Below are 15,774 nucleotides of genomic sequence, written 5' to 3'. Positions count from 1 at the left end.
AAGTGGCAAATTTAAGTTTTGAGCTTTTTTCACAGAATTATACCTGCCAAGCCCTTTTTTTGTAACTTTCAGTGGCTCAGTACAATATGAAAGACATGCCAGTCTGAATGGGCAACATGAGTGGATGTGAAAAGCATCAGTCTACATTTCATCCTACTTTTCTATGTGTGGTGGAGGGTGACAGCTCTATTCACTGGTAGGTTTGATGTCGTGTATCGTAGATCAGCTGAAGGTTTTGATCTGTATCGTTTAACAGCAACGTAAGGATTTTGTAAGATTTTATAACAAACTTTAAAAAGCTTTAAAAACTCAATTACCTGATCATTAACAAACTGTAGTTAATTGTTATCTAATGAATAATTATTTTTATAACTGTTTCGTTATTATTGACGTGAAACTTATAGCTTTGAGTTAATAATGATTACTGTGAGTCTGATAATCGAACCTTCTCTGCTCTTTGTGGATCTAGACAAGTAAAGTAAAAACATAACTTCTGCCACACATTATGTACAGATCTGACTTCTGAATTAAATCCACATGAAATGAATCAGGACGTTACGAGAAAGCTTTTCAAATGTCACCTGCTGAGCAGTCTTTACTCCACTTTCTCTCATCTTCATCACCAATATTGTATTAATTTTACTTTGTTTGAATCCTCACGTTTAGACAATCAGTCATTTGTGAACCACATTGTGTGGTTGAATCAATAACTAACATTTTAAAGTTTACATCGCTGTGCGCCCACTAGTCCACTCTCCCTCTCTTACTTTCTTATGCATATTCAAAGATGGCTTGTTTTGTTTGGAACTGCAACACTGTATCATCACTATTACATCCTGTCCATCAAACCGCCACCCACACAGGCTACAGGCAAGAGTTAAATAAATACACCCTCAACGCTCCAGAAGCTGCTTTCACAGGGGGGAGGAATAAACTCAGACATTATTTAAGAAGAAATATAATTAGCTCCATGCAAATATGCTCCATGTCAGACTTTGAAGACAGAGGCCATTTAGTTTCCAGTGATTGATGGAAGGACAGAGGAGACAGATGTTGACTACGGTGTGCGCTGTAATATGACTGATGCCAAGAGTCCTGATGTGCCCAATGACAAAGCTCCCATTCATCTACTCAACTCCTGTCCTATGGAAATATGTTTTTAGTGTAGGCACATTTGCAAACCTGCAGTTCAGCTCATTTGTTTTTGAACAAGAACATAAAAAGATAAACTGCATCTCAGTTCTGGTCTAGTTTGTGTTTCACACTAACTTTACCAAAGCCGAACACCCAAAGGATCATATAGGACACCCTGAAAGGTATTTGATTCATTATAGCTGCAAAAATGGATTTAGATTTTGAAAAATGGTGCAGTGCATTGTTAAAAGTTACATTTATGGCAACGAATTTATGAGATATTCATATAAAAGTGAAAGTTGCAGCTACAGTGGAAAACATTTTGTTGCTTTTATTATTTTGAAGATTCATTGTTGTTTTGATTTCCTTTCAGACCAAAATCACGAGACATCAGACTCTGTTTGGAGGTTCGATTAAGAATGAAAACATTAGTCAAATTTTGATGCCAAAAATCTTTCATCTCTGGGTCACAAGTGGGAAGAAACCTCATTTTTATGTTAGTTTATGTTTTAGTTACCATCGAAAGTTTTGAGTAACTTTTTTATTTGAAAATCTCTGCAGAGAAACTTCCAGATGTTTGTCTTAGACAAAAGTTAAGCAGCTGGAAAATTACTCTGGAGAAGGACAATCTCAAATTCCCAGACTTAATGACTTAATACTGTTCCTAGGTCAGAGCTATTCTTCAGCAAAGCTACTCCTGAACCCCCCCTGAGTTTACAGCCCACTGCTTCGCGTCTCATTGTCACCCACTGCAGCACACTTGTCTTACAGGCCCGTTTCTCATTTGGGCTCCAGAATTTAATGGTGTCTAGGCATGCAGCCAGGCAGTCAAATGTTGTGTGAGGCGGAATAAAGCTGTGTTTCAGAGGCAATTCACAATGACAAGTGACAACAGTTTCACAAAAAGTGCCTTCTCCTCACAGAGACTCATTAGGCTGTGGAGTTGAGAGGAAGCAGCCATGCAAATCAACCTCTGATCAGTCAAAGTGACATATAAACAATCTGGCTTCTCCTCAGAAACACTGCAGTTCTCCTGCTAGCCTCCAACTGAGCAGTGGGCAGCTTCTCATGCACAGTTCTGGCAAAAAGCAATCAGTTGAGGTGCAGAGGTCAATGAAGTTTGTCTGAAATAATTGTCAGTACTATTATCAGCAGCATAAATTACAAGAATATTAATGTAAGTGGCATTAAAGCAGAGAACAGAGAGCTACTTTAATTTAATAGGAAGTGACACAAACAAAGGCCAGCACCAAGATACTGCATCATGATTAGAACCATACCTGCTAGGAAGCCGCTATTCAAACAGTACAGTGGTCCCTTGCTATAACGCGGTTCGCCTTTCACGGCCTCGCTGTTTCGTGGATTTTTTTTTAAAATCAATTTCATGCCGTGTCTCCTGTGCAGTGCAGAATGTGTTCAGCTTTTTTAATGTACATAAATCTTCAATCGCTAGCAGTGTGACTCTGAAGTGCTGCACTGCATGTTTGTAAGTTTTCTGCCCAACAAACACAACGATGTGGATGAAACGTCGTCACCTGCAGGTTCCTTTGGTTTCGTTCTCTAATACTGGACTTCCTACGAAGGTTTGAACTGAGAGTTTAAACAAGAGAGAAACTGTTCGTGCCTGTCTGAGGAAAGTGTATAAGTGTAGTGACGGGTTTTACAGCCTTAAAACATCTATAATAACTGTAAAAAATAAATTGGCGACTTCGCAGATTTCACTTATCGCGAGTTATTTTTAGAACGTAACTTCCCGCGATAAACGAGCAGCCGCTGTGTTACAAAATCCTTCTGACCATAACTAAATCACAGACCTCTTGGATGAGTTATCAGCATAAAGGTCTTTGTGAGGTCCTTGCTTTGCGTTCTGAGTTTTAGGTATCACCTTTAGTCTTATGCATTTCCGTGTCTTCTTGTTTGTCTTCTTGGGTTAACTTTGACGCCTTAAAGTTTACTCTTATTTTCAATAAAACTTTCTTGTGGCTTTGTAAATGTCTGATTCTTTCCTTTGTCCCTCTCCCTGCTCTTCTTATTATACCCTCAGTACGGCAGAAATAACCTATCTCGCTCTGTGGTGAGAATCAATCCTGTGTGTTGCCTCCCAGTCTTTGATAAGTGTTTGTCTGAGCTCCCTCGTAGTTCCGGTGTCCATCTTTCTGTCTCCATTTGGCTCCTTGAGTTGCTTTGGGTTTTATATTTATTCATTTATTTTGTTCAATTCTGACTTTCTGATGTTTGCTTTTCTTATTTATATGACTTTGGAACACATGGGCCACACTTTGGGAAGTGTCTTTGGGACTAAAAGTTATTGGTTTAGTTTTAGTCAGCAGCTGTCCCACAGTATGGGGAGCTCATTAATCCATTTCTACACTGAAAGAAAAAAATCGTCCTGCTGTGCACCCGAGACGTGCTTTTGTACTTTATTATTATTTTTCTTTGAGTGCACCATGTGTGTTTGGTTGCAGTTACCCATACAAGACCACGATGTGGTTTAAAGTAGGTTGTTTCTGCTTGAGGTTGTGGTGTAGTCAGTAAACGTGACCCAGTGTGAGATTATGATTAAACTGGATTGACAGATAGTAAGTGTGTGGATCTACGTTTTCACTGATTTGAGGATATATAGTGGATGTGACTGCGCATGCACGACAGTATGAATGTAGTCTCACCTCCTGTATTTGAAAAACATAATAATTTAAGTTTATTATTTAAACGTTGGACGCTCTGACATTGACCTTCTTCCCATCTTTTACACTGTCTAACAGAGCGCTCCCCAACAGTTTTTGCTCCACGGACGGTGTTGTGGATGAACACAACAAAATAAAACGACGCGACCGAGACAAACACTGTGGTGTTTTGTGAATATAACAATAAACGTGAATTCCCTGTGTAATTGTGTGACTTTATTAGCAGCGTCCTCCTGAAAGACTGAGAGTAACATCCTCCTCTCTGCCCCTTAATGCTCTCTGGTCGCTATGGTAACGCATAAATATTTCTTTCAAAATAAGATGCACAAGTACAACACGGGAAAAGTGTTGTTGTATGTTTGCAGCTAGTGTCAGTGATTGAAAGGGTTAAAAATACTGAATACTGGGTACCACTCATAAAAACAAATGACAGCCTGTAAATAATACAAGGTGTCTAGGTGAATGACTTCTCATGATGTTGTTATCCGATACCACATGAAAAGCAATCATATATCAACAGAAGTACAATATTTGCTTTGCCTATGAAGTGAACACACGGTGCAGACGATGGAGGGCAGAGCAAACATTTGCTCATTGGCTTTCACAGCACAACCCCGCGCCCTCTAATACAGACAGTTCTGCCAGTTCTGCTGACGGGCCTGTCAGCATGAACTGGCAGCCGTGTACCACCCGTACCTTCCAGCATCCACGGTGCAGCTGAGAGAGCAGGAAGCAGTCTGATCCAGAGCCATGAAGACATAAAGCAAACGTGAAGAGTTCCCTCACAGCTCACACGTACAGTACAACTCCATGCTGAAAAATCTGACTGACACATTTTGGATTTCTTTCTCTTTTTTTTAAATCATCAGCCGCGCTTTTAAACCAGGCATGTGAAACTCAGCAAAAAATGGTTTGTTTACACCCAATACGTTGTGACGTTTGCGGGGTGGTTGTCGCGGCTGCTGTGCATGTGTTGGTACACTTGATAATCCTGTAACGCTAACGGGACAATCGCCTCTTTTTTGTTTTGCCAGGAGTACATTTTATGACAAGATGCAATAACAATAACAACAACAAAAGTGAAAGCAAATGTTTCCAGACTGAGCTAGGCCTAAATACTGTACGTTTGCAGTCATGGTTAATAAACAGTGACCCAGAGCACTTGGAACATATCCATGTGGCTGAATCAGCAGGATGCCACAGCTGAGTGATATAACTGAGGGTTCACGCTCAACAGTGAACACTGAATAAAACAAAAAGTAAACAGTTCAGCAAGCAGCTAATGGGTTTGGCTGATTATTAATGTGATCAAATATGTTTAAGAGTGGGGTGCATTATGGGAAAGAAAAGGCCTTTCTTGTTCTGCTTTATTCATCCTCTCTTTATCCAGTTTTTGTCCTCATTCTAAAACAAGTCAATCTACCTCTAAATTTCCATTTATTATCATGTTTGTTACAGCCAAATGGCATTTGTCAGTATTGAAACCTTTTAGCGACCGTTTGATGGCAGCAGGCAGTATTTTCAGCCACTTTTTATGAATTCTAAGACATTTTAAAATACCATAAGACAACAGCGACGATGACGGGCCACAGTGGTACACTAGTGTAGCACCACACTGGGAGTGAAACCAAACGGTCCATTACATTACTTTGAATGGCACACTATCCATCCAACAGACAGCTGTAATGTTCTGTGTATCTTTAACCTGGTCGCACATTCTTCTTAATTAGTTACACTAATCTACACGTGTCTCACATTTACTGTCCAAGTACAGCCATGTATAGTGTAAGTGTATCAGCTAAAGTCATTTAGAGTGAAACACGCATTAGCATCATGCACCAAGCCATACGACACCTCAACCACAACACTTAAACACACACACACACACACACACACACACACACACACACACACACACACAAGACGCACTCAGAAGCTACCTGCAGCTTCACAAGTACTCTGTCCCCTTGTGGGATAATTAAAGGATTATTCTACTCTTTAATCTGCACTGGTCACTCCACCCTATTGTTATTGATATTTATATTTAAAAAGTGCAATACTGTAATTTTCTGCTGCTCATTCCTGTGCAATATCCCACCTGCCCTCCAGTCATATTTCTTTTCAAGATTTTCTTATTTATTTTTCTTATTTATATTTATAGATACATATATATTTAGTCATCTTTTCTCTTTTACCACGTCTCTCTAATATTTTGCTCTTTACTATTTTTCTATTTTTTTTATTATTTTATTTTATCTTATTATATTTTATTATATTTTCTTCTACTGTACCATGCTGCTGAGTGACTGCTGCTCGTCAAACACAATGTTGACCCTGTGCTAACTTGCATATGACAAATAAAACTGAAAACTGATGTGCAACAACCCCTTTCACCGTATTTAAACAATATTCTTCCTTTTAACGTCCACTAATTTTAAAGGTAATCTGTAATCCTAATGTCGGGCTTATGAAGATGTTTACTTCAACATTTTTTCAGAGGGCGCAGCTCACTGCGTGTCTGCAGTCTAGACTCCAAGATACATTTTTGTTTTTTAAGGAGAAACCGTCAACATTTGCCCTTCATTACATGGTAATCCATAAGTCAACCCTCTGCCAAAGACAGCTTATCTTAACAGAGATAAAGCTTTACATTCTCACGGACCAATCAATTTACACTCTTGTCAATAGCTGTTTGCCAGCACACACCCTGCAAACCCGATAAATTCAACCAGGCTGAGGAGCAGCGTGAATGTAGCAGACAGTTAAAAATATCATCACTCAATAATTAACTGAACAGGTGCAAATGGACTTTTAAGACTTTGTTTCAGGAGGAAGCAGATTCCAAGCTGGACTTTATAAATCTTCTGCATTCACATGTGTTGCATAGTCGAGACTAAACTGATAATTTTACTCCACTGTCTAAAATCGAATCCCAGACAGCCTGGCGGAGTCTTAGTAATCTTCCTTTCTGTTTGGAGAGCTGGATGCAGAGACACGGCTGCCACTTGTGTTTGTTCTTATAAATAATACATAGTTCACCACTGCTTCTTGTTCATGACCCGCAAAATTGCCTCCCACACAAGTACGGTAGCAGTACCCACATGCTGCATGAATGCTGGGAGGAGGGAGGCAAAGACACGGGGAATAAACTGATTCTGTTTTTCTAATCATTATGTGTATGTGACCCAGGGGAGTCTCGCATCTGAGCAGAGCTGGGCAGGAAGAAAGAGAGGTTAGAGCAAGAAACCCTGCGTGGAAAAGACCGAGCAGCTGAATAATGTCAAGTGCACTAACATGTTTAATTGAGTGCCATGAAAAATTATTTTTCATATTCTTTTTCTAATTTGTGTGTGTGTGTGTGTGTGTGTGTGTGTGTGTGTGTGTGTGTGTGTGTGTGTGTGTATATATATATATATATATTTGCATTTTTGTCACACGCTTCAGATTTTATTATTAGGCCTGTAAACACAAGATGAAGTTTTTATATGTGGATTTTGTTTATTTAAAAAAAAAAAAAAAGGGATAATTCAAACTTACCTGTTCAGGTGTAGAAAGTTTTTTTAAGCCATACAGAGGTGGAGTTTTCAGATCATTGTGCTGCTACATAGCAAGAGTGTGATTCAAGGGTTGAACCAGGACATTCTCCTGGTTAAGAGCAGAATTCAGGATTTCATCAATGTTGGTAAATCGTGCAGATCCTGAAGCAGAAACAAGCCCAGACCTTTACACGACCACCACCGTGTTGGACTGGTGATGTTCCTTTTATGAAATGCTTTGTTCGTTTTATGCCAGATGTAACGGGACTCAAACAAAAAGTGCACAGAATATTTTTCCAAACGTCCCAAATGATCTGAATTGAGCCAAACGAGTCGTGTAGTTCTTTAGATATTGTGCTGGATTCTTTTGTGACCTCGTGGATGAGTCATCAATGCCTTCTTGAAGTAACTTTAGTAGGTCAGCCAATCCTAGGAAGGTACGCACCAGTACCAAGGTTTCTATATGTGGTTCTCACTGGAGTTCACTGGAGTCCCAAAGCAAATGGTTTTGTACTCCTTTTCAGACCCAAAAATGTCAACGACTTTGTTTCTCAGCTGTTTCTTCAGATTGCAGCATAATGTACAATAATAACTTCTTCACAGCACCGTGCATGAGATATAACTCCTCACTGCTGGAGAAGGGAAATGATCAGAATACCTTCCTGATTTAACAGCCTCAAATATACGAGGTAAATATTTATCACTCTAAAACAGGACTGCATTGGTTTTAACCAAACTGCTGGGACACAACTCTCTCTTGAACCTACTACAGAGAAGAACGTTAGTATTGCAATAATTTAAACAAGTAAATGATTTACTACAAGCAAATAAAATTTGTTCCAGAAAATATATATATACATATTTCAGACTGGCTCATTACCAAGTGCTTTATTGTAACAACTAAAAGTTTTAAAAAAAAAAATTATAAAATGAGCAATTTTCTAGAAAAACTGTTTTTTTATTAGAGCTGATTTTTAAAAATATATATTTTCTGAAATAATATCGAATTAGAGAATAAAATTTCCAGCTTACAGTCTGATGATGTGTAAAGTATTTGCTCAGTAAGACTTTGCCAGTGTCTCAGCTCTTGTGGTCTTAGTTTCACTGAAGCATGAAGCCTGGTCCATTGCTAATAACCCAGAGTCTGTGCAGTATGTTAACATCATCGTTCACACGTGAGCCTGAACACAAACACTGATTGTTACTTTTCAGAAAACAGGAGTTGTGTTCACTTTGTCTGACGTTTGCGTTTTCTGCGAACTAATCCATTTAAACATCAAAGTCAGAAACGAACCAGTCGAGGGAGCTTTAGACAAGCAATTCCCTTGTTTTGTGGCGTAAAATTACTGTTTTGGTCAATGGAGTCTGGCATGTAATGGCTTCACTTCCTTGACAGAAAGAAGATGAAAATGTTCTAAATATAGCGTCCACTTAAACTGATATTGATTCTTTGTGCATCTACAGCAGTAGTTTTTGTGCTCGCGCCGGCTCGGCTGGTGTACCGTGAGGTACTGCAGGTTACTTATGCCCATTACTGAAACTCAGAACAGTTCAGAACATTTATGTTCCACAAAACTGTTGTTGCAAATTCATACAAGCGTCAAACAAGATTGCAATTGCATCAGAGAATGATTGCATACTTCTGTGACCCACCGGTATAGTGATCAGACCGTGTCGCTCATTGGCTTAAAACGTTGTATTTCTCTAATAATCTCTGTATTTAAATGTTCGGGAACATTTTAAAGTTTTAAAGCAGATACATTTAAGTATCGGCTCTTCAGTAAGTAGTCAAACCTGCACGTCCAGGCTTGGAAATGTGACAATTTGGCAAACGGTGCAGCTGAAAGAAAAGTTTTTGATACTTCCACATAAATACTTTGGAATAATGCTTTAAAGAAATCAAAATCAAACTAAAACAGAGTTCGCTCTAACGTACGTTGTTTGGAAAGCAAAGGTAACTTTGCACACACTGTGTTATTATGAGTGAGTCATGGAAAGATTTTAAAAACAGACTATGATGAAACTTTTATTGCTTTTAAAAGACTTTGTGTTGAGCTCAGTCTGGGTTACTTTTTACATCAGGTAGTTATTTGTGCGCAATCATTCATTAAGCAGCCTAATGTTTTGGGGGCACTGTTCAAATCTTTTCGTTATATGGTGAAAATAAGCCACAGACTCCTTCCATGCGGAGAGCTGACGTTTGACATGCAACCAGCTTACAAAGACATAATATCGCATGGCTTATGTCTTTTCCTTTGAAGGAGGTCGTTCTCATCAGCACATGTGAAGAACATTTCAGTATTTGATGGACTCAACTAATTAAAATGACAATTTCTATTCATCCATCTCATTTACAACCCCTCACACTGCATCAACAGGGAGATCTATTGCATCAAATCAAGTGCTAATGATTCCTCCTCAAACTTAATCAACAAATGATAGGACTGTGTTACACTGAGTAGCCAACTGTGCACAGAAGGAAACAGTCGCACAAAATGCAATATTATGAAGTCATTAAGGTCATGAAAACTGCTGCGCAGCCAACCATGCACAGCACAATACTGCAGTGCATCTGCATTTTTCTTTGAGAATATTGGAATCATAGGCTTGTTTTTCTTTTTCTTGTTTCACGCCCTTAATTTGAAGGCTTATAAAATGTAATGAATGTTCCTTTCACTTGATGACTCCATCCAGAGACATGCAAGTCAGAATACATGAAACAAATATGTTTTGGTCATCCACTGTTTAAAGAAGGTGTATGCAACACTTGGTGCCTGCATTCTTTCAACAGCCAGCAGGGGGCGACTCCTCAGAAAGAGGTCTGAGTCTATCAAAGCCGGTGAGAAAACAAGCCTATTATTTATGTCCTTGGTGAACACTTTCCTGATTCGTTTATGGTCTCAATCTTCAGCTTCAAGTCTTACTGACTACAGCATGATGTTCATTTTGTGCATGATGTCCCACTGATACTCAAACAGATGATCTGTGTGTGTGTTTATTATTCTCTGTTTGTTTCAAAATGATGATGATGTCCAAAAATCATTAGTCAAGGTTTAAAATAGGACATTGCAGAAGAATGGCTATTAAAACCATCCTGATGATACACAGAAGTACACACAGTATGGAATGAAGAGGCCATGGTGCTTTTTATTTTTACCCTGTAACTTTCCTCATAAGGCTTTGACTGATGCTCCATCAATCACCGTAACGACACCCGCGCCACTCATTCGACTGTGGCCTACAAGTGAACCCTAAAATAAACATATCACATTAATTTTGATGTGAAATAAAATACTGTAAATTTGTTAGCTGGCAAGATCGTGAGTTCCTTCATCGAGAGCGCCGGTTGATTCCAGCAGCATGTAAAATGACTTTTGTGTATTTCAGTGGTAATTTGGGGGAATTAAAGGGTTTCCATTTCTGACACAAACTCCATGAATCAGGTTTAAATGGTTTTAATATGGTTTCATTAAAAATCTGAGAAAATCTCAATTCTTTGTGAGCAATTAATGATTCTCATTTTCTCCGGAGTGCTCACACTGGAAGGTAATTACTGACACAGCTCGCTGATGAATTCCTATCTGCAAATTATAAAGGAAAATTATAAAATGTGCTCATTGCAGCCATAAAGCAAATAGCCTTGATAATGAACCTGTTGTCGAGAAACACTGCCCTCCACGGAGCTCCTCCTCTGCCTCGGAGACCTCCGAAGCATCAGCCTGCCCCTGCCTGGCCTAAATGTAGACCATGTCTCCTGACATACATGAACAGGGTCTTTGTGCTGCTGTAAGAGCTGTGAGTAAATGCGCTGGTTGTTTCACAGAAATATACAGAGAAAGTGACTTGTTAGAGCAGCTTTGATTATAAGATTTGCGAGTTCGATGCACAGAGATCTGCAGATCTGAAAAGACTGTTGCTGAGCTCAACTTTACGGCCTGGCTGGCCTCACACGCTTGACTCTGTAAGACAGTGACTGTAAATTGACACGTGTAAAAATGTTGTATACTTTCAGAAGAGGGTTCATGGCAGCAGTGTCATGTGACTGGAATAAACCCCCCAAAACGCCATCCTGCCATGTGTGAATAGATTGTAATTCTAGGCTTTATGCTTACACTTTAATCTTAGTTGGCTCAATCTTAAGAATTCTGTTTCATTTGGTGAGCTGACATGATATGGCATTATAGTCATTTATGTATGGAAGCATCACCTCCTTTGCACCCCCTGCCTTGTGAGAAACACTGTTCAATGTTGCTTATTGTCCCCAAGCGTCCAAAAACATACCATGAAACTCTTTAGATTTACAAATAGATCGATGAAGATCTCCAAAGCCATAGTTCGTACAGCATATTGTGCAGTGATGTTTAGTCATTTTTCTGATGCTGTTACTGTAGCTGCCTCATTTCCCTTTATGACTGGACTAATACAGAATTCCAAATGTTCCTACTTAACCTTTCACCTCTACATCCTTTGTCCTTCTCAGATCTAATGCTGTGCTGATTACACATGTATGACTGGGTTCAATGGGATTCTAAAGGAAGAACAACATAACCATTATCAAATTAAGTGGAGTCTGCTCCGTGCATGCAGAACATTTTTTAGTCTCCAAACCCCACTACGACCCCTCTGCAAATGAAATGCTTTTAATAATGTTGACCTTTTATGTTCTTCCTAGACATATTAGTGCAGAGTGGGACAAATATACTGCAGAAAGTACCTGGGGCTGAATATAGGTGTAGACTAAAGACCTTTTTTTACTGGAGGACCTTGTTTGGGGATGTTTTAGTGGGAGACAAAAAGAGAGTTTTTCTGGGGTAGATACATCTAAGTGGCCATGAAAAAGTCCGGAGTCGTTTGTGAGGCTAAGAGATGTTCTGGCTAAATTCAGAGCAACATCTTTTTAAATGCCTACAACCTTTAGTCTTCTAATCTCAAATCTAACTTCATCAAGTGAAACGTATGTCAGCTAACCCAAGCAGCAACCATCTCAGTTCCTCCCATAGTTGTTGTTTTTTAATGGCTCGTTTGGAGTTGCTGCTTTGGTCAATCACAAAATCATAACGTCGCCTTTTCAGTTGAAACATGAGGTAGAGTTTTGAGCTTGTGCTTCTACAGCACAAGCTCTTATGTCTGTCTTAACCATGATATCTACGAGCACTCTTCCTTAGCTGTGATCAGAATAATTATACGTTTTTATAAGTGCTTTTAAGTAAAGCTCTTTTTACAGGATACTTGTCAGGTTATATTGATAGCGACTGTGTTGAGTCTGTTCCTTCCCATTCCCTACAAGGCCACCTGGGTTGGCTGGAAGACTGTTTACTTAGCCTGGCAGGGCGAAGGACACTGTCTCAGCTGAACTCTGGACACACACACACACACACACATACATGTACACTGATATGCACACACTCATCCCCCCTCCCCCTCCCCCTCCAAACGCCTTCGACGCTTATTCCCCTCCGATGCTGACGGTGGATCAAGGAGACCAGCGCACGCAGGCCCGGATGTACTGTCTACACTGGCTGTCTCTCACCCTTTACCCCCCCCCCCGCTGCTTGTCATGTGTTTCTTTGGTGTATTAAGAGTTTTTCATGTGCAGAGGTGTTTTTTCTGTTCTCAGACTGATCTCCCTGTTGGAGCTCAGTCTGGGGGGAGTCATTTTTTTCTCCTTATCTTTCCTCATGTGGTGCATTTTCCATTGTTATACCTCTGACCTGTCTTCCCCATGTGATGTTTGTGTAATGTATGTATGGTCAGAGGGTAAGATGCGTGCAATAGGTCGGCAGCCTTGTGAAATTTCCCCTTGTGGGACTAATAAAGGTATATCAAATCAAATATGATTATTGCCTTTAAATGCACAACGTAGGGCTGTGCGATATGACCAGAATCTCATATCCCGATATCAGACATCTATCGTCCGATAACGATATAAATCACAAAAATGTAACATTTTCTGTAAAGTCTGTGAATCTCGGGCAGCTCGACTTGTGTGAAGTGTTTCCAGCTGGGCGTCGTGTAGCTGGAGTCGAGTGTTTTAACCGATGCATGAAACGATACATTTTTAGACATAAGTTGTAACGGCCGCCGTTTTCTTTGTGAGTATTTATTACACGGCGTGCTGCGGGGAAAAGCCTGTTCTAACGTTTGAGTCTAAGCTTTATTTTTTAGCACCTGGCGGCTCTTTTTTACTTCTCATCCGTAAATAATCTGCTCTTTCACGTGATTCAGTTTATTTTGAAAAGTCTCAACAGGATCTTGAGCTTTATTGTGAAAGGTTTATGTGGAACATAAACAAGCGGACACGCGAAGGTGTTACCGTCGTTGTTGCTAAGGACAACACATAAAAACAGGCGCTTGTCGTCAGCAGTGTGGTTGTATTAAATATAAGAGAGAACTTTAAGAAATGAATATAGCCACTACAGTGACATCAGAACCATGAGAAAATATTGCCGTAAACAGTTTATTTTGCGACACCACGAAACAAACGATAGCGTAAAATGAAACGATGTTTTTATATCGTCATCCGATATATATCGTTATATCGAACAGCCCTAGCACAACGTCTGTCTACATTTTTGCTCATTGGGTGTCTTTAGATTGTTTGGGTTTATATCTGTGGTAATCCAGGTTTTACCTCAGAAAAAGTGCCTTCAAATGAGTGTTGATCTGACTTTGAGCTATATGAATAAAAATGGATTTCTCAAGACACATTTATTATTCACAAATAGGATCATTAAGAAAAAGGTTAGAGTTCTGTTGATGCTGTAACAAATGTCAAACTTTATCACTTCTACTGGATACTTTTATGCAGGCCTTTAATAGTAAATGCACCAGCCAAGCAAAACAGATGTTTGTAAAAGTTTTATAAGGTGTGAATAAGTTCACCAGTCTAAGAGAGACAGAAAGGGCCCAGGCCTTTTCTCTCTCTCACACAATCTCTCGATCCCTTTCTCACTTTCTTTTCTTTCCTTTTGTTTTTCGTTGATTTGGCCTCAGGTAGAGTCGAGCTGGTTGACATTCAACCCACAATAGTCCTGTGAGGAATGGTGTTTGTTAAAGGCAGCTGAAAAGAGAACGTCATGCTGCATGAAACCGCAAGGCAAACTCAAGAGTAAGGTCAGGTTGTAGGGCTGGATTTTTGTTACATGGATGCCAGAGTGATGCTTGCAGTTTGTTTTTCTATTTTTTATTTTACTTTAGCTAGAATACGCAAAAAAACCCAGAAAGTGGAGATGGAGATTGGGCATGGGAAGAAGTCATTCACTCTTTCTTTTAAATTGCGTCCTCTGCCAACATCACTGCTCGATTTTGCACTTTCTGACCACCATTAAAGTTCATTTTAATGGTACTTGGAAATGAAATGTTGTTTTTCAACTCTCGCTGCAAATAAGGACTTTTAGTTTTACTTATTATAAATTTATTACATGCTGACAACGGCCAAAACAATTCTGGTATGCAACCAGATTTGTTTTTGCAATCCTTCCTGCTATTAAACAAAATGCATGTTTAAGGAAATTCCCACATTTAAGAGTTAATAAAACCTTTTTCCTTATTTTCTGTTATATATAAACTATTACAGTGTGGATGCTCATATTAAACATTGAAGTCAGCGTATGTACAAACAATCCCTCCAACTCAAAATCACAGGCTTCAGACTGCTCTAATGCTTTTTTTAAATTGTTTTTTATACTCTTGACTTTATGGTTTAATATAAAGAGGAAATCCCTGAGATGGGCATCGCAGACAAAGGAGACCCATCCACCTCCTGTTCAAATCTTCTGTTTACCACAGGCAGTGGATCAGGAGAAAGCTGGTTTAAACAGGTGGACATCAGTAACAACTGGGCCCCATGAAGTTTATTCTATACGGAGCTAAAAAATAACAGAATAGTCCTACTTTAAAAATGCCCTTCAAACGCAGGAAAAGGTACAGGGTGTCAGCTTTCTGTGTGACGCTTTCATAATGTGAAATATGAAATCATGTATCAAAGCTGTTATATCAAAGCTTTTCAAAGGGCTTTTTCAACTGAGCAGTGATGCTGTATGTCAGTCACATAACACATTTCCATTTGAAAGCTGTCTGTGCACACTTCCTGTCAGCTAATGGATATTAGCTGACAGTAAAACTGTGAACATGTAGGCACAGCTATGAGCTATGTGGACTCACTCTCTGTGTGAGAAGGAAGCACCAGTCTGGCCAGCAGCAGGAGATGAAGAGCTGCCCTGGTGACAGGCGACAGACGTCTAAATCTAAGGTCCATGGTCCCACTGCTGGTAAACTCTCCTCTGGTGCTGATGCTGCTGTTAGATGGCTATGACCTCACAGGTTCATAGATGGACACCTGCGACGAGAGAAGACAAACCGATGTTAAAGTCAGAGGTTCAGTACATCAGTGTACTTGAGTGTGTTGTCGTGCGCTTGTG

General features: G+C 39.6%; 1 protein-coding gene across 15 annotated transcripts in view; it reads right to left on the bottom strand.

Annotated features, from left to right (window-relative positions):
* Positions 1-15,774, bottom strand: part of ptprfa (protein tyrosine phosphatase receptor type Fa) — a 340,154-nt gene that overhangs the window by 227,131 nt on the left and 97,249 nt on the right. For all 15 annotated transcript variants that reach the window (XM_040030501.1, XM_040030485.1, XM_040030531.1 and 12 more), the window contains one exon: positions 15,518-15,692. In XM_040030501.1, coding sequence (XP_039886435.1) covers positions 15,518-15,611 — 94 coding nt within the window. In that variant the 5' untranslated portion in view covers positions 15,612-15,692. The remainder of the gene's footprint in view (positions 1-15,517; positions 15,693-15,774) is intronic.

Source organism: Simochromis diagramma, unplaced genomic scaffold (genome assembly GCF_900408965.1).
Source record: "Simochromis diagramma unplaced genomic scaffold, fSimDia1.1 OVJJ01000334.1, whole genome shotgun sequence".
Classification (NCBI taxonomy): Eukaryota; Metazoa; Chordata; class Actinopteri; order Cichliformes; family Cichlidae; genus Simochromis; species Simochromis diagramma.
The sequence above is the reverse complement of the archived record's forward strand: the minus strand, read 5'-3'. Positions and strand labels throughout refer to the sequence as shown.